At 43.3% G+C, this 22660-nt stretch overlaps 1 protein-coding gene across 1 annotated transcript in view; it reads right to left on the bottom strand.

The window, feature by feature from the left end:
• The window catches only part of LOC117877851 (B-cell scaffold protein with ankyrin repeats-like), a 56235-nt gene extending 38759 nt beyond the window's left edge, over positions 1-17476 (bottom strand). Inside the window, exons 1-2 of the mRNA XM_034771418.1 lie at positions 17422-17476; positions 7143-7409 (exon numbers count right to left, since the gene is read on the bottom strand). Coding sequence (XP_034627309.1) covers positions 7143-7409; positions 17422-17476 — 322 coding nt within the window. The remainder of the gene's footprint in view (positions 1-7142; positions 7410-17421) is intronic.
• Between the last annotated feature and the right edge of the window lie 5184 nt (positions 17477-22660).

The raw sequence follows: 22660 nt of genomic DNA, 5'->3' as shown, positions 1-22660 counted from the left end.
GATTCCTCAGCTTTCAATCACAGTAGTGCATTCTAAAAATATTTCCTCCCATTACACCTTTTCAGTAGATTTCTTAATGCCCCAATGTTTGCTCATCTAAAATCTAATCTTAGTTTACCAATCTAGCCAATAAAGTTAGCATACCAGTTTACAAGCAGAATAAAAAATCCCCATTCTAGCCAGTAAAACTACTAGAGCATTAAACAATCTCAGTGCTTAGTATAATAGAGATCTCTCACACTGGAATTGATTGCTATAGTTACAAGAAATCTGTTGTTTCTTGAGTCTCTGAGGTGCTGGAAATGAGGGAATTTTACAGCATTTGGGTAAACACTGCCTATTCCTTATATGGAATAGTCCTGTTCCCCAAAAACCCACCCACTGGTTGCTGCATGTGGTGCAAATTCATATGATTTAAATGAGATGCTAGAGTGCAACTTGTACTCTATTCTGGAATAGATTTTGGAATATTGTTCCACTACTGACTTTTTGGCTTGAAATTTGTCCCAGGGATAGCCACTTTTAGATGCTAAAATGTTTTCATGTACTTGGGGGTGGGGGGGAAATGACATACTATTTCATGTATACGGCTCCAGGGATATGTAATGAGAGACAGACTACACCATGTCACTGGTTGGGTGAAGCAGAATAGTAAAAGCCTTTGCCCCCCCGAGAGCTCTTTAACGACACATATGAAACAAGTTTGTGGCTTCATTCTAGTTCCTGCTGGACCAGGTGTCCACATAACAAACACTGATGACAATTAGCGCCCTCATTGGTAGGTTCAGCAAGGAGGTAAGTGACTGGTCAATGAGGGATACTAAATGTATTAGGCAGTCCTCAAAAGTCTGAGTTGGGGCACGCTGCTGGGCATTGTGGGAAAGCTTGCACCTGTTGTGAGGATAAATTGAGAAAATTGGGTTGCAGGACTGTTAATCTGGCACTTATAATGAGCACTGCAATTTCACTGTAAAATAAAAATAAAATCCCTTCATACATTTAGTTAACAATTGTTTTGACAGCACATAGCTGGAAACATATTGAAATAACCTGGTAAGGAATATTAAGAATTTAAGGAATGGAGAGGGAGCACACAGGGAATGCGCACCATCTGGACAAAGCGCTATTTGGCACCACTCTGCAGCTTCGTCTTTTGATGAACTTTTCATAGAAAGACAGAATATTTACACTGGTGTGCATTAAACAACAAGCAGAGATACACTCCACTGTTTATTAAAGATGCAGTACGTTTAGTGGAGTGTTCAGTATAAAAGTTTGCATGTTCAGTATAATCTGGCAAAAAATTACATGAAATTAAGAGAAACCTTATTAGAACTCATAACAATTTTAAAAAATAATGAGGGGAGTCTCCTAGCTGAAGGGTCATAAAAACATTAAATTACAGATCTTTTACTTTCATCTGCTGGGAGACACAGGGCCAAGATACTCAACTTGTATAAATTATCACAGCTCTGTGGAAGTCAATGGAGCAATGCCAATTTACACCAGCTGAGCATCTGACCATCATCCTTCAAAGCGTGGTCCTACTCTGAAAAGTGGCTGTGTATAAATGGTATCATGGGGTCCTATGTTCATTGCCTCTAAATCAACAAATCCCAAATTGTGGTCTGCAGAGCACTTATTGGTGATCTATGGAAAAGCTGATTAGTCACATATTTCTCTGGTCCAGTGAGTCTTGTTTCCGGCTGCTTCTAAAGTTATGCTTTTTTAATATGGCTGCAGGTATGGGGGAATCTGTGGGTGAGGCTCAGTGAACGCGTGGATGGAAGCCATAACTGACATAGAACAGGCTCTATCATGCTGTGGCCTGGGTTGAATTATTGTAAGCAAAATCCGCATAGGGTCACCTTGTTGGTAGTTCAGGGAACAATAGGGATACTGCTCCAGGACTTGATTGACCCATTCCATCTGCCCATTAGCCTGAGGGGGTTCCACGCTAAGGAGCTTAAAAAATTCAAGCCAAAAATGGGAGATGAAGTGTGGGTCTCGGTCTGACACGATACTGGTTGGCAGTTCATGGAACTAGAAAAGAAGCACACTTTTTCCTGGGTGGTAGGGATTTTGTGGCCAGAAACAAATTGTGCCATCTTGGTCAGGAGGTTGACCATGACTAGCACCACCATGCACCCATGACAGCAGGGCAGCTCCACAAGAAAATCTAGAGACACGGTGGACCAAGGATGGAGTGGGGTGAGCAAGGGCTGGAGAAGACCAAGTGACTTTGAGCATGGGTTCTTCTGTGAGCCAAAGGTCACAGAATTTAATGTATTTCTTGAAATAAGAGCTATCACTATCTGGTGTACTTCACTGCCTGCTCAGGTATGTGTGCTTGCATGGGCCCAAACACACACCCAAACTTTCACCAAGGTGTGTATTTATTCTTTTTTACAAAGTAACACAGTGTAATGCAGGCTTACAGCCAGGGGAGACTTCCATGACACCTTCATTCTGCAGCCCAGGCTCACCCTCTGAGCAACCCTTCTGAGCTGCCTCTTGCTTCCTGTTCCATCCAATTACCTCATTAGCCCAAAGATTATCAACCAGGTATGCACAATCCCACAACAGAAAGTGTATAATTGGCTTCAATGAATCCTGCACTCCTCCCAGTGCTGAAGCAAACCCAGTGACCACGGTGCTACACATAGTACCCTGTCACGAGAACTCAAACTTGGCCATGAGAAACTCTATGAAATCAAGCCCTGCATTTTAGACTGGCCAAAGTGCCCAGCAGACAGTGTGTCATGAGACAGTTTTAAAGTCTGGAGTCCAGGCTGTACTTGCACAAACATAAATGGTGGTACATGCAATTTGATCATTTCTCTATGAGTGAGCACCGTAAACAGAAACTGGGCCCTGCTTCTGCAGGTAGGCCCTGTGGGAATAACCCTTTGCCTACGTCGAATGCTCCTGACTTCAAGAAGGATCTACTTGTGAAATGGCCTCGCTCTTGGCTGGCATCAGGACTGAATGTGAGGGGATCTGCTAAACTAATAGCATGCATTTCCACCGCTTGATCTCTAAGAAGCAGACCCTGTAAGTGGTAGCAGTAACAGATTTGTATCCTCTCTGGATGCGGTATAGAAGAGGACAACACACACTGACCAGTAGGTTACCTACTTCCTGTTGACAGGGGACTGTCATCCTGAGCATCTGAGGGCCACAACAATTCAGAATCCTGGACAAGCCCCCACTATCCCACACTCACCATTGGGCTACACCTCTCCAGTCCACAATACAGGATCAGGGCCCTGGCAATAATATTTTACATTTAAATAACACCTTTTAGCTAAAGTTTCCCAAAGTGGTCTACATAGTAAATTTCACACAAAAAATACATTGCAACCTTACTATTATTTCCAAATCAAGCACTCAGAAGTTAGGAGATGCTGTAATTAAGCTTGCCCATGCAACACCCCTGTGAGGTAAACTGTGTTGTTATTCCCATTTTACAGATGGAAACTGAGGCACAGAGATTAAGGTCAAAATTATCCACTGAATTTGAATGCCAAATTGAGACACGAGGAGCCAATTTTTCAGAGTACTTAGCACTTTATACATTCAGAGCACAGCTCCCAGTTACTTCAGTTGTAAATGTGAGCACTCAGCACTTCTGAAGATCAGGCCCCATGATCTCAAGTTGGGCTAGAAAAAAGAGGAACACACAATTAGTGACCACTTGTGAATAGTTTGGTTTAAGTGACTTGCTCAGCACCACACAGAAACTCTGTGTCAGAAATAGGGACAGAATATTCAACTCTTCAGAGCAGCATTCAACTGTGTTAAACATGAGACCATCCCTTCTATTACTGCAATCCCATGTCTTATTCAGTATAGATCTTCCATCTTGCTGCAACTAATGATGCAAAGGTCCTACAAACAACACTACTCAACCTTGATTCATCTCAAGAGCAGGACCAAATAGGCTTGTGGACTGAATCACCCAGGTGTCCTGTGGGGAAAAAAATGTGATTGTGTAATTGATGCATATGGACAAGGGGGCCAAATTACAGACAACCTTAATTCTGACATTTCCTAACTTTTGAGTGCTTGAATTTACAACATTAATAATGTTCTTTTGACGCAGGTTTGAGTTTTTGTTTTTTAAACCAACTGACAAAACAAATTCCATATTGTGACATCATATTGAAACCCACATTGCTGTTCATCAGCAGGGTTGGAACCTTTTAATCCATCACACAAACCTCTGCCATTATAGCTAATGGAGCAGCTGATAGCAGTTGTTCCCCACATGGCTCCCAGTTGCATCCTCCTTTCTCGGCCAGTCCCAATCCTCCCCCTTCCATCTCACGGTCACAATTTCCCTCCCTCCTCCAGTCCCAGGCTCACAAGACTCCTGGTCCCAATCTACTCCTTTCCCTTCCTAAAGATCCAGTTTTTGTCCCCTCTACATTTGAATCAGATGAATCAGAATTCCTTCTCTTCACTGACTAGACGCCAGTCAGTCAGTCCCTACTCCACAGCATGGGGGCACTATAGCATTTCAAAGAACTCTCTTTCAACATGGACAAAACAATGTATTTTCCCCTATTCTCATTTTCCAAAACAGCTGAACCATTTTGGCTGAATTTTTCAAAAAACTGAAATCAGGGTCTTATAATGGAAAGTGTTGGATACTCTTAATAAGAGGTGGTGCTACCAGCCCTGCCTTTAAGAAAGGCATGACTTTTGTTATGGTTGTCTTGCCATTACTGGATAAATGTAAGGTTATGTCCTTAATAAAGAGAATGGGGAATTTAAATTAAACATACCACAAGAATCTTATCTTCCAAGTCCTCTCTCAGAGAATACAAGCTGGAAGAAAATTAGTTTTCTAATTAAGTGATGACTTTCTAAGAAATTAGTGCAATTCTTTTACATCCAGATAAATTCTGAGAAACCTAGAGGGAAATAGCTTATGCTGATGATACCGACAACCATTCATAATAGCTCTGTAAAAGAAAAGATCCTTTTGGTGAATGTGGTGCAGATGCAGAATATTCAGTGTAGCAAAATGGCTTTTCTTTATACAGCTCTTAAGATTTCTGTGGAAATGTTAGGAGACAAACACTTAAAGGCCAGCAAAATACAATATGCCAAACTACCCATAGTAAAATTAAAATGTCTGTGTATTAATAATCAAATCATAAATCCCAAACAAAACAAACTACACTTCCAGCACATTTGACAAACCACTTCTTAACAACCTCTCCCTTTTTTTATGGCCAGCCCCATAATTCAGCTGGTCTCCGATGAGTCCAGCTACATTCAACCATATTTGTCTTTGTCTGTAATGAGTAGACACACCTGAGGTAACTCTGTTTTTTAGAGACAGAGTGTTAGCCCCATCCCAGCCAAACACCAATCACGCTACTGTATACATTTTCTCTTTCATTTCCATCCCTTCAGTATAGTTTAAACTCCAGTATTATATTTCAGAATCATCCTTATTTACATAAAACTGAACTGAAGAAAGGAGCTTTTCAATTGTGAAATAATGTTTTCTGTAATTGTTAGAGATGGATGAACTGATTTGAATAAATTAAGAACCTGCCCAAACTTTAGCTCAAAACTCAAACTGAACTTGGTATGATTTTTGTTTAATTAAAAAAATAAATCAGGATAACTTTTTCACTGATTTTTTTTCTTTTTCAAATAATTCAAACAGAAGAGGAAACACTGTTCTCACAGTATTTCTGACAGAACAAAAGCAGGAAGTACTAGACAGCTCACTGGAACGCCTGCACCCATGAGATTTCCAACCCAATTTTTCAGAAGCAGGAATTTCAGATCACTTTGATAAAGTTCAGATACACATCCTAATTTATGTGTAATTATTCCTACCAAAATAAGCTTCTATATCTTTGAGGTTCACTCATTAACTATCATAATGACAATTTGTGCATAAAAAAACCTTTAAGATACTTTATTTCAAAATGCTAATTTAATGCCACAATAAGATTGCTAGGAAAGGAAATGCGCTCCGGATACAGAAATATTTAATCATAGATACTGAAACATCAGTTCCTAAATGCTGTTTTCCACATCTTCTTCCCGAGTTCAATGCGGTTTACTGATGATTTGTGATAGATGAAAGAAGAATGGACAGAATTTTAAATCAGCAGGTTTGGATAACTTGCCTCCAAGAGTTTTAAAGAAGCTGGCTGAGGAACTTGCTGAACTGTTATTGTTGATTTTCAATTACTCTTAGAGAACTGGGGAAGTTCCAGAAGACAGGAAGAAAGCTAATGTTGTACCAATATTTAAAAAGGGTAAACAGGATGACCTGGGTAATTATAGGCCTGTCCCTCTGACATCAATCCCAGGCAATGGAGCAGCTGATACAGGACTTTTGATTAATAAAGAATTAAAAGAGGATAATGTAATTAATACCAATCAGCATGGGCTTCTAGAGAATAGATCCTGTCAAACTAACTTGATGTCTTTTATTGATGATTTACAAGCTGTGTTGATAAAGGTAAGAGTGTATATACATAGATTTCTGTAAGGTGTTTGATTTGGCATTGTACAACATTTAGATTAAAAATTAACTGGGCATACATTAAATGGGTTAAAAGCTGGCTAAATGGTAGGTCTCACAATGTAACTCCAAATGGGGTAAATGGGATTTAAGGGAAGAACCACAGTAAAGAAAGTTCTGAAGCTGGGGTTGGGGAAAGGAAAGATTTTTTTTTATATTGTTACTTGGGCAATATATTGCACCATTTGTTAACCGCTTGAAGGACACACCGAACAGAATGGGCCAAATCCTGAGGTGGTGTAACTGGTGTAGCTCCACTGATTTACACCAGCTGAGTATTTGGTCTAGTAATTTTTCATCTTCCATCATATTGTGTTACTATTTTAAGTAATTTTGATTAGGTTTTTTTTTTTTTTTTTAAAGCAGCATCCTTTTAGATGCAAAACTGAAATTAGCAACAACTTGGATACTTTTTCAGTTTGTTTCAAAGAGAGAATAGGTTGATTCAAGTTTATTAATAGGCCAAGGACCTCAGCCTCAAGTAGAAGATAATCTTTAGAAAATTAATATTCATCATTCACAACAGACAACTCTACCCGGAGCAACACTTATCTGCCAGTAAATATCTTTAAACTAACCTTACCTTGTACTATATAGGGAGTGTTCTCTTCTTTAGGGGAACTCAATGGACGAGGGGTAGGTGCTGGTGGCCGGTTTATAATAAAGGATCCGTGTTGCTTTCTTTTCTCCTCATCAGATGCCAGTATCATATCATACACACTTTCATCCAACTCGGCAAAAGTATACGGATCCTCTTCATCGTCCTCAGATTTATCTTCTTCTCCACCGTATATTTCCAGATGACCAGAAGTCTCGTCTCTTTCCTTTCTGTCTTCATCCCATTTCCTTGCTGCAACATAGACAAGTTGTTTTCAGTCTTCAGACTCCAAAAAGCTGCATTCTGATGCCAAGATTTTCGATTTAGGCGCCTAAATAAAAGTGGCCTGATTTCCCACAGTTCCTATTAAAGCCCATACAGATGGCTTCTAGGGGAAGCACTGCATTCTCATTTCTTCTTCATAGTTTTTGCTAAAGTTTTTGAGACTGGGAGCCAAGAATGAGGTAACTAAATAAATGGCCTTATTTTAAAAAATACTGAGTACCTAGCAGCTTCCACTGAATATAAAAGGTTTCTTATCCTTAATAGTAAAGCAAAATAAATGGCAGCTGTGGTGTTCTCAGCACTTTTGAAAATCAGTTCACGTATGTGCCAAGTACAACCTTAGTAGTCTAATTTTACCTATCCATATTTGAAAATTTTAGCTTTTGTCTCCCACATGCCTTCTGTAGACATGAAACCTCTTCCCAGGTGCTCCCTCCTGGCTTAGGGGCAGCCCTGCATGTGGTCCCTCACCTCAGTTTCCCTCTTGGATCCCCAGCAAATCCATGCAAACATGTTCTCAAGTCCATCAACATTTATTAATAATACATAGCACAAATGTCCCACAGCATGTCACCCCAGTGAAATTAGTCCTTAAATAATCCAGCTTTGTTCTCACCATATGCCAGTGTCTTTTGCCACATCTCCATCCCTTTGCCAGGAGAGTCCAGCCCTACCTTCATGTGTACAATCTTGTTCTTCCCAGTGGAAGCTCCCACAGCCTCTCTGCTGGGAGCACCTCTCACTCCCCATGCCTTCACTCCCCACTGTTCCTCAGGGTCCAGCTCTCCAGCAAAGAGACATCAGTGGGTAAGCCCCTTCACTGCTCCCCTTTCCTTCAGCCCCCTATGGCCATTGGCTCCATCTCTCTGGATTAGAGCCAGCAGGCATCTCCCTCTTCTGCTGCTGTCACCTTCAGCCTTCTCCAGCCCTGGCTCTCTGGGTTAAGACCTGTCAGCCAGCAAAACCTTCTGGCTGCTCTCCTGTCTTCATCCTTCTCGCAGGAACCACCTTCTGTCTCTGGCAGCTCTTATCTCCTGCCCTTCCAGTCTGCTCTGCTCTCCTGGTCTCTTGCTCACAAGACCTTATTGGGTATGTCTACACTGCAATTAGCCAACCATGGCTGGCCTGTGCCAGCTGACTTGGGCTTGTGGGCTTGGGCGCTGTTTCATCGAAGTGTAGACGTTTGGGCTCAGGCTGGATCCCAGGCTCTAAGACCCTGTGAGGTGGGACGGTCCCAGAGCTTGGGCTGCAGCCTGAGCCTGGAAGTCTACATTGCAGTGAAACAGCCCTGCAGCCCAACCCCCACAAACCTGAGTCAGCTAGCACGGGACAGCTGCATGTTTTTAATTGCAGTGTAGACATACCCTTATAGTCCCCAGGTGCTGCCCTGCCCTCATCATCATCCACCTGGACTAGAACAGGAGAGCCAAGCCCAGTTTCCTTTAATGGCACAACTATCCTGCAACACTACCTGTTTTTTGACTTTGACCAAGATGTACTATATCACTATATTATAAACCATGAAAGGCAGGGCCATCCCTAAGGTAGGGTTACCATTCGTCCGGATTCCCCCAGACATGTCCAGCTTTTTTGAGTTAAAAATAGCGTCCGGGGGAAATTTGTAAATGTCCGGATTTCCCCCCCCATGCAGAGCACGCGTGGCTTACAGGGCAGCTGGCCGGATCGTGCCATCGCACGGGGCTCCGGCAACCAGAGCCCTTCCTCCACTTCCCCCTCCTCTCCCCTGCAACTTGAGACCACTCCCCTCCTCTCTCTCCCCCCCCCCCCGCATTCGCAGATCGCTGGCCGGCCGTTCGCCTTGGGCCTCCGGCAGTCTGGAGCTCCGACCCTGCTCCCCTCCCCCTGCTGCCGAGCACGCTGCTCTGCAGCACAGTAAGGGGGCCAGGGGGTCAGAGAAGTGGCAGGGAGGTTCTGGAGGGGGTAGTCAAGAGACAGGGAGCGGGGGGGGGGGTTGGATGGGTCAGGAGTTCGGGGGGGGCTGTCTGGGGGTTGGGGGTGTAAGGTTTTGGGCAGTCAGAGTATAGGTGGGAGGGGTCTCAGGAGCGGGCAGTTAGGGGACAAGGCACAGGGAGGCTCTCTTAATGGCTCTACATGCGTCTCTGGACCCTCTCAGCTGTCGGGCTTGGACGGAAACATTGCCTGAGGGTAGTGAGAGAATGGGTTATCGGTGAGGTGGGGGTGGGCGTGAGCCCGGTCAATAGGGGCAACCCCTACCAAGATCTGAGCCTTTTCTCACACGCCTGTTAGAGCTCGACATTATGCTGTTTGGGACCCCTCTTTGAGGAAAGCCTCTGGATTGCAAGTCCAATCGCTACCTCCTCGTGGTGAGAGTCGGTAACTGGCTTGGATAGTCAGGCGGATTGCGGAGGACGAACCCACATTCAGTGGGGTGTGGGACGGGGTTGGGCAGCCCCATATGGTGCCACATGGATGCCCCCCTGGTAAGGGTAGCCTCCCCCAGGTACGGGTTGACTCCCCCTGGTAAGGGTTAGATTCCCCCTGGTAAGGGTAGTCTCCCCCAGGCACGGGTTAGTTTCCCCCTGGAAAGGGTAAGTTTCCCCCAGGTACGGGTTAGTTTCCTCCTGGAAAGGGTTAGTTTCCCCCTGAGAAGGGTAAATCTTTTAGCTATGGAAAAAAGTAATTTATATTTTTATACCGGATTGGCGCTGGACCGGGTTAATAACGCCCCGCTGTTGGCTTTGATGCCCCGGCTGACAGTGTTAAATATATTAGGGGTGTGATCAGGGTCGCTGGACCAATGGATAAAATGGTGTGGACTATAATGAAGTCTCATGAGCATGAGAGTGAGAATCAAGTCCTCCCAGTGGAGCATGGAGAGGAGGTAGAGGAGAATGTTTGTGATGATCATGGTGAGGAGATTTTATCTATCTTACCGATGGTTTTTACAAGGGACACTTTTAATGATTTAACTATGGACAGTTTTAATCCAGATTTTAAGTATTTAAGTACATTTGATGATCCATATGTTAGGGAATCGGGATATCTTAATGCTCATTTAGTTAATGGGTCTAGTTTATTAAATAGTTTTAGACCAAGTACTGATTTTAATAGGGATCGTAATAAGGATCTTAACAGTACTGGTAGTAATATAAATATATTAGAAAGTAGTTCGTGGAAGGATGGGGTTTTTTATTTAGAGTATCCCGTTGATAGTTTTAATTGTCCAATATGTCCCCAGATATTACCAACATTTGGTAAATGGGCCAAACACATTAATGTGGTTCATAAAAGTAAATCCATACGAGTTGTATGTAGTAAATGTGGAAAATCTTCTCAATATCATAATATAGCTTGCCACTACCCCAAGTGCATACCCAAGAAGGCGGATACCCCAATGAAGAGCCATACGTGCTCGGTCTGTGGGCTTGGTTTTCATACTAGATCTGGATTGAGCCAACACTGTAGACATAGACACCCTGCTGTGAGGAATGAGCAAAGAAAAGAAGATATGGCTGCTAAAAGTAAGATCAAAGAGGGATCGACTAGATCTCATATATGGACCAAAGATGAGGTTGCGCAGCTTATACAGTTGGAAAGGAAATATATTGGGAAAAGGAATATAAATAAATGTATTGAGAGCGAGATGAGGACCAAAACAAATATCAGATAAAAGACGAGAATTAGCAAAGAAGAAGTTAGTGGTAACAGGAGATAGGGAAGAAGTGACTGAGGTAGAGGACATTAGAGTAAATATATTAGAAATTCCGCCCCCAAGAGAGAGGATTTTCCCACTAAAAGGACATCCAGAAGTGGATTTAGTGGAGAAAATATGTAAATGGGAAAACAAAGTAGGGAGGGAAGAGAAATAATAAATAGTTTAGGGGAAATTGAAGGATTATTAAAGGAGGATTTAACAAAAGCTCTCGGATGGGCAATGTTGGAAAAATTATGTTATTCATTAGTAGAGGGAAAGGACCCTAGAAATGAAAGTCAAATAGAGTTGAGGAATAAAGGAAAAGGGAAGATGAGAAAGGAGGGGAGAAGGAAGCAATTTAATGCAATTAGGAGATATGCTACAAAGAAAGCTAAGTATAAATTCTATCAACAATTATTTGATAAGGATAGAAGAAGATTGACTCGCATTATAATGGGAGAGCCAGATAAGGCTAAGTGTGCTATCCCTATGAAAGAAATTGAGGAATACTATGTAAATATTTTGGGAACAATTGGACATGGTAATATGATAGGGTGGCCATCATCCACAGAGAATGCGGATAATGATATATTAATGAGTCCGATCTCTGTGGATGAGATTAGAATAGCTTTAAGAGAAATAAGAAAAGATAGTGCTCCTGGCCCAGATAAAGTAAAAGTGAGCAATTTGTGGGATATTTTTAATTTAGACTCCTTAATACTTACAAAAATTTTTAATATATGGTTTCTAAATAGACAGGTACCAGATGAATTTAAGAAAAATAGAACGATTTTAATACCAAAGACACAAGATGAGGAGGAAATGAAGAAGTTAACATCTTGGAGACCATTGACAATTAGGTCAGTTTGGATTAGAATCTATACCAAAATATTAGCAAAAAGACTGGTGGAAACAGTTAAGATATGTAGTAGACAAAAAGGGTTTATATCCACCCCTGGGTGTGAGGAAAATATTGCTATATTAGATAATTTGATTAAAGGGGCTAAACGAAATGGGAATGAAATTGCAATAGTGTTCGTAGATCTGGCTAAAGCATTTGATTCTGTGGGACACGGACATATAATAGCCGGGTTGAGAAGATTTGGTATAGATGAACATTTTATAGATATTATTAGGGACCTTTATGATAATTGCACAACTAGGGTATGGGTGGGTGATGAAGCTACTGAGTCTATTTTAATTAGGAGGGGGGTCAAGCAGGGTGACCCGTTGTCCCCAATTTTGTTTAATATTGCTATGGATCCCCTTTTAACTAGATTAGAAGTAGAAGGAAGTGTTTTTTATGTTAAGGGTAATAGTGTCACGTCATTGGCTTTTGCCGATGATGTGGCAATTTTAAGTAGCTCATATAAAGGAATGATCAAAAATTTGGGTATCTTAGAGGAGTTTTGTAAAAATACTAATCTCTCTGTTAATGTGAAGAAAACGAAAGGCTTTCATATTTTAACTAAACATAAAACCTATGTAGTTAATCCTAAGGATAATTGGCAGATAGGGTCAGAGGAGATTGAATATGTTCAACCAGGGGATTTTGAAAAATATTTAGGGGCTAGAATAGATCCCTGGATAGGTGTAGGGGGACCGGTACTTAAAGAAAAATTGAAAGATTGGAGTGAGAATTTAATTAAGGCCCCATTAAAACCGGCCCAAAAAATATTAATTTTACAGACATACATCTTACCGAAGCTATTTTATAATCTTCTTTTAATAGAACCCCCTTTTAATCTTTTAGACGATCTTGATGTGTTAGTTAGAAAAATAGTTAAAGAGATTTTACATTTACCTCAGTGTACCACAGATGGGATATTTTATTCTAGAGGTAGGGATGGTGGTTTAGCTCTCACTAAGTTTAGTGTGCAAATCCCAAATATGTTAATTCGTAAATGGAGGAGACATATTGTCTCGAGAGATGATTGGATGGACCTATCTTATCTATATGCAGGAGAAAATCTTGTGGATAAAATATTGTCATTTAGTGCAGTAACATCTCATCCCAAGAAATGGAGGGAAGAGGAATTTTTAAGATGGTCGGAACTGAGATGTCAGGGAATAGGGATAAAATATTTTAAAAATGATTTAATTAGTAATTCGATTTTTAGAAACTCTAGTAAAGTTAAATCGTCAGCGTATATCGCAGAATTGCAGCTTAGGGCAAATATTTATCCTACTAGGGAGACATTAGCAAGAGGAAGAGGAGGTGTGAATGCTCTTTGTAGATGGTGCGGTAAAGTGCGGGAGACTGTTCCCCATATCTCAGGACAATGTTATAAGATTAAGAATGCTAGGATAAAAAGGCATAATAGAGTAGTGTCTGCAGTTGTAGATAAGGTTGGTAAATTAGGGTGGAAGGCAATGATAGAGCCCCATTTGAGAAATAGTAAGGGTGAGTTAAGAAAGCCGGATATTATATTTATAAAAGGAGATACAGCAGTGGTGGTTGATGTTACAGTGCGATGGGAGGATAATGCCGGAAGTTTGGAACAAGCCCACAGTGAGAAGGTGGCTTATTATCTTGAGTTAGAGGAAGAAATTAAAAACGTAACGGGAGGTAAAAATATTCACTTCTTTGGTTTTGTGCTTGGGGCGCGTGGCAAGTGGAGTGAAGGTAATAATGATTTGTTACAATTATTGGGAATGGACAGAAGTAAAAATTTTAAGGAGAGTATATGTAGACTTGTTTTATATTCCACTATTGGTATGATGGCTATATTCAGTGACAGGTAAAGATCCCGGAGTTTCCATTCCGTGTATCTTGCCAAAATTAATTTTAGCTATTTTGGTTTCCATGCTCTAAATTTTCAAATTTTTAATATTGTTTTGAACATTAACATATTTAGTGTTATTTAATATCTGTCCTTCAATAGAATGGTTTTAACTATATAATAAATACTTATTAATGGATGAAATTCCAATTTAAATTATTATTTTTTTTTTTTTTTAACTACTGGATGTGGATGCGGACTGGCCGCGTATAATAACCAGGAAAGGGCAGGTAGTCACGCCTGTACATAAATAGGGGGTGGAGTCCTGGGGGGCAGTTCGGAGCAGGGGTCCCAGGAGGGGGCAGTCAGGGGACAAGGAGTGGGGGGGAGGGTTGGGGTTCTGAGGGGGCAGGAAGTGGAAGGGAGTGGAAGGGGCAGGGGCGGGGCTAGGGCAGGATGGGGGCGGGGCTAGGGCGGGGCTCCTCCCATCCTCTTTTTTGATTGTTGAAATATGGTAACCCTACCTAAGGAGATGCTTCCCCCAGATCCTGTCCCCACCCCCGTCCCGCCTCTTTCTGCCCCCCAGCCTCTTCCCTGCCCAGTTCTGCCCCCTCCCACAAGTGCGCTGTGCACCCCCCCAGTGCCTCCTGACGCTGTGAAAGCAGCTAAACTTCTGATCCATGGCTGGTGGTAGGCGCTAAGAGGGAGGTGGAGGCGCTGATCGGTGGGGCCCGCTGGGGAGCAGGAGGCGCGGGGGGAGGGGAGGTTCTGGTAGGAGGGATCCCTCTCACCCCCCCCGCCCACTTGCTGCTCGCCTCCCTGTTCGCCTCCTCACCCTCCCGTCTCTTGCCTCATCTCCCCATCCGCTCCTCATGATTTTCTTGACGCGCGGGGCTCCCCAAAGTGTGGGGCCCGGGGCCGATTCGCAGTACCCAAGGGACGGCTCTGATGAAAGGGTCCCCAGATGTACTTTCACAGCTCATGACATACAGTTCTATTGTATATCATCTTTTGTAATTCATGCTAATGCCTTAAAAAAAAAAAAAGGTTTCCTGAGCCCCTGCTTCCACCTTCCATATTCCCCATATTCCATATATTGTATTTTCTGGCTGCCCATTGCATTCATGTTTAGCTTTCACTTTCTATTTAAAAAGCTGTAGGCAGAATTAATAATATCCCAGATTTAATTTTTGAGACAGCAATATATTAGAAGCTTGTGCAGAGAAAGTGATATTAAAAACAGCAGCTGGTAGACATTTCATTTTTAAATCAGTGGTTTTAAAAACACTTGGACAGATGTCACAAACATTCTTAGCACAATTTATTAATGAGTGATTCTGAGGCCACTGAAATGACAAATGTTTACATTTGCCTACTGCTGTCTACCTACTGTCCCCAAACAAACAGAAGATTCCCCTAGTAGGTTTTAGTAGTGAATCGGGGTTCCCTTTATGTTGTTGTGATCCCATGTATGTCTCTTAATGCTTAAAACCTTTCTGCTGCTGATTAGAGTGAGAAACATTTTGTGTGTCTTGGGGACTCCATCAAGCGAGTAAGTTTTAAAAGTGATACTATGTTCATGTAAACCGGCTACATAATTATCATCTACTGTGTACTCTGGATTTCTTATCTATAAAAATATCTTGTAAAACATCTACTGTGGTGGATAAAAAGTCTGCAATATTCTATACTTAATGTGAGAAATAGACAGTCTGTTTCGACGTTTCTGTCTCAGTGGGCATTTTCATTCTCGGAACTCCAATAGGGGGCACTCTTATGCCATCAGCAAAAAAACCCTCTCTGAAAAAGGGCTGAGTACTAGAATGCCTTTTATCTATTCCTGAGCAATACCTGCAGTAAATGGCTCTAAAAATGTGTAGCGATGACTCATTACAGTTTCTCTTTGAAAAGAAACTATCATCCTAATTTAGAGAAGATCCTCATATGTTATTTTCTTTTCCCCCTTCCCCAGAAAGCTGTAACGATGAAACCAAAGCTAATACTTCATGAAAACACAGCACATTTTAAATGAAGGATTCATGTAGGAATTGTTTCAGAGGAACCTTATATTATCCCTAGGTTGTTAACTGTCTGTGCTCTGTATGTCCATATCTATCTATCTGTTCAGGTTCATATTTACGTTTTATAGGCATGAGATAGAGATGGAAACATTACTAATGCATAGTGTAGCCACATATGAGTTATGCAGGTTAATCCAAATTTATACCGAGAAATTCTTTATTCCAAGCTTACCCCTGTCATGTATGTAGCTACTGAGAACAGGGGGTAATGCAAGAGAAGGGGCTTTTGGGGGTCATGGTGGCAGTTCTCCACCTCATGGTAAGTAGATGTGCTTATCATTTGTAATCTTTTTAATATATGCATATAAACTTGTAGCATCCTGCATTAAACCGGCTTTTTTCTTTCATGTTAGAGGACTGGAGGAAATCCTACTGAAACAAAAAAACAAAAAAAACACCTCACCCACATCCTGGAGAATAGCAAGCTATACAACACGTAGCCAGTCAGATAGACATGAAGATGGGGATAGATTAGATAGAAAAAACTATACAGTAGAGTGGGGTGGGAAGACTATGGAGTGTAAATTGTGAAGGAACTAAGGATCGAGGAAGTAGGTAATCTGTAAAACCAGAGGATAAGAGGTGAGAGGCAATCTGGTTTAAGGGAGGGATAGCTCAGTGGTTTGAGCATTGGTCTGCTAAACCCAGGGTTGTGAGTTCAATCCTTGAGGGGGCCACTTAGGGATGGGGGGCAAAAAATCAGTACTTGGTCCTGCTAGTGAAGGCAGGAGGCTGGACTCGATGACCTTTCGGGGTCCCTTCCAGTTCTATGAGATAGGTATATCTCCATATATTATATTATAATCTAGGCAGTGGAAAGGAGCTAGGCCAAACTTAAAATGGCTGCCAACATTATTGCGCAATCACCAGTAAATTTATTATACAATAACCAGACATAATGTAGAATTGCCAGAGTTTAATTCATATTGAACAAAATCCTGAAGTCCTTATTCAGAAAAAAATAAAGAACAGTTACTTACCCTATGGTAAGTAGACTGTCTAAAGAGATAGTCAGCAGATGCCCTTTGGCAACCTGTCAGTGCTGCAAAATGCACTGTGAAAGCAGGGAACTGTGCAGTCTGGAAACAGCCCATTCAGAAGGGAGAAAGATGGGGGTCTCCACCCAGAAAGGCAACAGCTGGGGAACTGGAAGCCTGAGGGCGGAAGCCCTTGCTGCACCACTGAGAGAGGAGAAAGGCCACGTCCACAGCATGCCCATATGCTTTCTTCATCACACCATGCTGCATGACAGATAAGAAGCTACATACGTTGTTTTTAGCAAAAAAATTTCCTTCAGTTAAAACTTATCTTGGGGAAGTGAGAAGCTTGATCTATTCATTCTTGACCTGACATCCGGAGCTGATGCTTGTTCTGGCCGTTCTGCAGTCCTTGTTTACCTAGAACGCCTCAGCCCACTTTCTTGGAGTTTCTGTTGCTTGTTAACTCCCACAAGTGGGAATATGCAGAGACCACTCGAAGAAGAAATGAAGGTTACTTACCTGTAACTGAAGTTCTTACAAGAGCAGTCTCTGCATGTTCACACTCCCTGCCCATCTTCCCCGCTTCATTGGAATCTCAGGGCAAGAATTCCCAAATTAGTGGAAGGAGCTGAGGTGTGGTTGGGGCCACTCCACACTTTTACACCATCAGAACCCTTCAGGATCAGAGGAAAAGGGAGGAGTGAGGGGCCCCAATGGATACTGCTTGTCAGAAGTTTCCAGAAGTTTGTGGTGCAGGCACCTTGATCCCACAAATGGGAATATGCAGAGGCTCCCTCAAAGAAGTAAGCTTCATTTCTTTCTTCTTTGAGAATGTGTCAGTGTGAATCCCACTGTATGTGACTGGCAAGCAGTTTCTTCTTTTGGATAGTGGGTACCCTGGCACTTGAACTAAGAGTGCTGGAGGTACTGCTGTATGCCCTGGTTTGAAGTGATTTCCATTATATCCTGGGGTTTACTGTTTGGTTCAATGGCTCTCAGCACCCGCCCTATACAAATTGTTCCAGTCCCCCCTGAGTGGGTATGAGGAATATCATCTGTGCTAATCAAATAAAAAACGAAGTACTACTCTTCGGAACTTGGCATCTGCCCTGGCTGCATGTCAAGTACATAATGTTTAAAGAAGGTCAGTGGGTTTGTCTATGTAGTTGCCTTACAGCTCTGTGAATCTGGCACATTTCTGACAAATGCCGACTTGCTCGCTTGAGCTCTGGTAAAGCGAGTCTTGACTTTCACATGTGAGGCTCACCAACCAGATAGTAACAAGTGGAAATGGATCGTGTAATCCACTTGGAGAGTCTCCGTGGAGAGATCACTTTGCCTTTCAATACACAAAGAAACAGGGAGGGTGCTGGAAGGGTTTACTCCTCTTTAGGTATTAAAATATAGGTCTGTCACGGAGTATTGGGGAACTCAGGGCCCTGCACCCCCGGCTTCCTGCGATTCACCATGACTCTCAGCCAGCCAGTAAAGCAGAAGGTTTATTTGGATGACAGGAATACAGTCCAAGACAGGTCTTGCAGGCACAGACAACAGGGCCCCCCTCAGTTAGGTCCAGCTTGGGGTCCCAGGGCATCCCAGCCCCCCCCCCTTGGGGGGGTCAGAGCCATCTCTGCCTCCCAGCCATCTCTCCAGCCCGCTTCCAACACTCTGCCTTCAGCGACCCCTCCCACAGCCTTTGTTCAGTTTCCCCGGGCCAAGGTGTCACCTGGCCTCCAACCCCTTCCTGGGTTCTCATGTTACACGCTCAGGTATTCGCCTTCGGGCAGACTCCCATCCCCCAATGCAGACTATCCTAGCCACACTCCCCTGTCAGCATTCCCAGACCCCAGTAAGAACAGTCCCAGTTCGTCACAAGGTCTGTCGCATCTTACGCACATTTAACATGCGCGATTTCAGCTTTACGCGGTCGGCAAAAAAAGGAGAGAAAAATAACAATTTTAATACTGTACCTGTAGTGCGGGCGATTCCGCCCACCATTCAACTCAATGTAGTTTTGACTATACGCAGTTTTCGCTTTACACGCTAACCGTGGAACGGAACCCCTCGTAAGATGAGACTCGCCTGTAGGGCTCTGGAAATGTCCAGAGTGAGAATGGCAAATCCTCAGTTATGGCTTGCATTTCATGAGGAATTCCCTAAGCTTGGAGACAGGATACCCTCCTCACTAACACCACAGTGCTTGTGTATCTAGCTACATCCATTGTGGATTGCGGGGACATATTTGCCGCCAATTGTCCATCTTTTCCAATGTCTTTAAGCTCCTCTCAAGCCTTGTGAGGGAGCTTGTTGCTTGTTGCTCTGTCCCATGTAAGAAACTCTCATTTGTCTAGGAGAGCCTGGCAATTAGCCACCACTCACTGGTGATATAGAGATAGCAGATCCAATCATTTGGGATCTTTATGCATATTCTTGGCCAAATGCGATTTTTCTTGGATGACTGAGACCACTAGAGATTGGGATTAGGGTGAAAATAAAAATACTTGAACCTGGAAGGTGGCACCTGGTATCTTTTCTTGATATGTTGTTAGTGATACAGTGGCCAGCAGTTGCCATGGAGTTCATGCTGGATCTAGCAATCCCACATTTATGGAGAAGGTGAAGATAGGAAAATGAATAGCTTGTGAGATTTTTCAGATATTACTGAAGTCTGGATCTCCAGTGTGTCTGCGATCCATACCAGGAGCTCTTGGAATGCTTTGAAATCATCCCAGCATTGGTATCAATGCTGAGGTGACCACCTTGCTGGTTGATGATTAGGAAAGGTCTTTGAGGGGCAATGCCAGATGCTGATGGATTTGTGCCTACAGATCCCGCTCCTCCTGGTATTCTGGGGTCTGCAGACTTGCCAATTAGGCTGCCGGAGAGGGAGATCTTCTCTTTCTTGATGGAGAAGCATGGCTCCTTCAGGCTTGCAAAGGAGGACTGTTTAGCCCAAGAAGGGCCAGACTGGTATCCCGTATGAATACAGGTGGTTGGAAGGTTGCTGACAGGACCAATGCCAGTCCTGATGCAGTGGCTGAATTCTAAAGAACTCTTATGTTTTTTTTCAGTGACCATAAGGGGGACGGCTTCCTGCTCGATACTGGTGAAGTGTGCCCCAGTGATGATGAGTATGTGTCCCACATGGGCAGTGCCAGTGGGTATAGTGCCACCACTGGATAGGGGTGCAGTGCTTCTGTCAGTACCAGTGGACATCTCAGTGCTGATGACCATTCTGCAGTCCACAATTGTTCCCCCATAATACCAAGGTTGGAGTTGGCAGTGGGTCCAGAATCAAGGAAATCTGCTGCACTGTAGTTTGCTCCTTTTCACTCATCTTCAGTGCTAGGAGAGTTTGATGATTTATCCCTGATGCTTTCCTGTGTCTCTACATGAGAGGACACTGAGCTCTTCCTGAAGCCCCTGCCTCAGTGTTCTAGGTGGCCTCTTTCAGTGACCTGCTCTGATGTCTGAGGTTTTGCTGCCCATGCCCTCAGCAGTTCTGGTCAGTGTTGATGTAGTCAGTGCTGTGGTCGGTGTTGGTGATGGTTCCTCACTTGGTGCCAACTTCTCTGCTGAAGTCTTAGGTATCATCTGTCCCCTTGACGGAGCACACGAGGATGAAGGTTTGGCTACTATGGGAGTTTGAGCCCAGATCTTCTGAGTCCAATGCCACTCTCATGGATTGTTGTAAAAATGGAGTTTAAGTTTTGCATCTCACGATTTTGGGGTTCAAGCAGCAAAAGAAAGGCAAACCAGAATGTGGAATTTACCCTGGCAGAAAAAGCACCTGCTGTACCCATCTGTGATAGGGCAGCCCTGCCCCGCACTGGCCCCAGCGACATCAGACCAGTAGCTCTGACAGAGGAAGTCCCACCCCGTTCGTACTGGGCATGCTCCAGATGCTAACTGAGTATAAAAGGAGGGAACTCAGCTCAGTTGGGGCTGGCGGCCGCAGGGGAAGGACCTAACTGGGAAGCTCCTGTAGAGGACCAGCCGACGCTCTTGAAGCTGCCAGGAACAGAGGCTTTTATAGGCCGGCACGAACCCCTGCTGTGGGAGGAACCAGAGGAGGCGATGGATCCGGAGACTCACGGAGAACCCTGGGATCCGTGGGAGACCCCAACTCCCCAGCCGGTAGGGAGCGACCCGGGGGAGGTGACGGACTGGTACCTTGACCCCGGTAAGCCTCAGAGTGTTTCGGTAGGACCCCCTCGCTGAGCCAGTAGTAAGGTCCTATGGCCCTGCAACCAGGGGCGCTTATATGGACTCTGGCCATTAGGCCGTGCTGCCCTGCAACCAGGGGTGGTTATATGAACTCTGGCCACTAGGCCATGCTACCCTGCGACAAGGGTTGATCCTATGGACTCTGGCCATTAGGCCGTGCTGCTCTGCAACCAGGGGCGCTTACATGGACTCTGGCCATTAGGCCGTACTGCCCTGCAACCAGGGGTGGTTATATGAACTCTGGCCACTAGGCCGTGCTACCCTGCGACAAGGGTTGATCCTATGGACTCTGGCCACTAGGCCGTGCTGCCCTGTAAGGAGGGGCGTAAACCCTCAGACCATCTTTAAGTGGAATTAGTCCATCACTGGTTGGGCACAGCTGGAAGCATACAGGTTTTGAACCCACCAAGTTAAGATCCTTTTACAGAGGAGTCGTGTGTGTGTGTCTGTTTGTGCATTCGTTCATACAGGAGGGGTTAGGTTGAAGAATTTATATCCAGCCAAGGATTATTCAGTCCAAAATGTTGTAGGAGACTGAAGGCTGCTCTGAAGTGTTTCAAGAAGTTTAGATGAAGATATAATAATAGAGTTGTCAGCAGATAGGACACCACAAGGTTCTGTCTCATTGCCATGGGTGGTCAGAGGAAACAGAGACCGCCAGGGGCATCCCACCCTTTCTGTCCTTGTATGGAAGCATGAGGAGGTATAGGGTTCATGCACAGCCCCAATGGACACTGCTAGCAAAAAGAATCTGCGCTTGCGTGCCTGGGGAGCATGCACACCTACAGTAGGATCTACACTGATTCGTATTCAAAGAACCACCAGAGATTATGGTCAGAGTTCTCAGATTTTCATCATCTATTAAATACAAACATTTGTGCAGCAAATTCAGAATGGACTTATCTGGATACTTACAGATAGTGTCTGCAAAGGGCAAGCTTATTTTTGTTATTAGCTCAACATCTACATTTGCCATTTTTTTCCATTAGGAAAACTATTATCACCCTTCTAGAAGTGCCACCACATCATCCTTTTTTTTTTTTTGCCTTTTCATAGGGGGAATGCAAACTATCAAATTTAATTTTAGATTTTTGTTCCATGAGTCAGGTTTTAAAAAATCCATGTGACAGCCCTGTCAGCACATTATGGTCATGATGTCAGCCTTTCATCACAAATAGGAATACCAAGATCATTGTCCACTCTATAATTCAACAGATGGCTACATTTCTACTACAATACTAGCTAGAACTTATACTTAATACAATATTGGGTTACTTTTCCCTATTAGAATGCATAAAGTAAATTCTATTAATTTTACCTGTGGCATTGCAAGCTTCGCAAACAAGCAACAATTTAAATATAAGTTAACTAACATCTTAATATTGTGTCTAAAACCTTCCTTATAATCCTATGCACCATGTATTATTTTATGAATCTCTGAGATGGGTTAGGAGGAAGAAAACTCTGCCTGGAACTAGTGCTCCACAGTCTACCATCACTACACTATCTGTAGTACTTAGTGACTTAGGCC

The sequence above is a fragment of the Trachemys scripta genome, chromosome 5 (assembly GCF_013100865.1).
Source record: "Trachemys scripta elegans isolate TJP31775 chromosome 5, CAS_Tse_1.0, whole genome shotgun sequence".
NCBI lineage: Eukaryota > Metazoa > Chordata > Testudines > Emydidae > Trachemys > Trachemys scripta.
The sequence above is the reverse complement of the archived record's forward strand: the minus strand, read 5'-3'. Positions and strand labels throughout refer to the sequence as shown.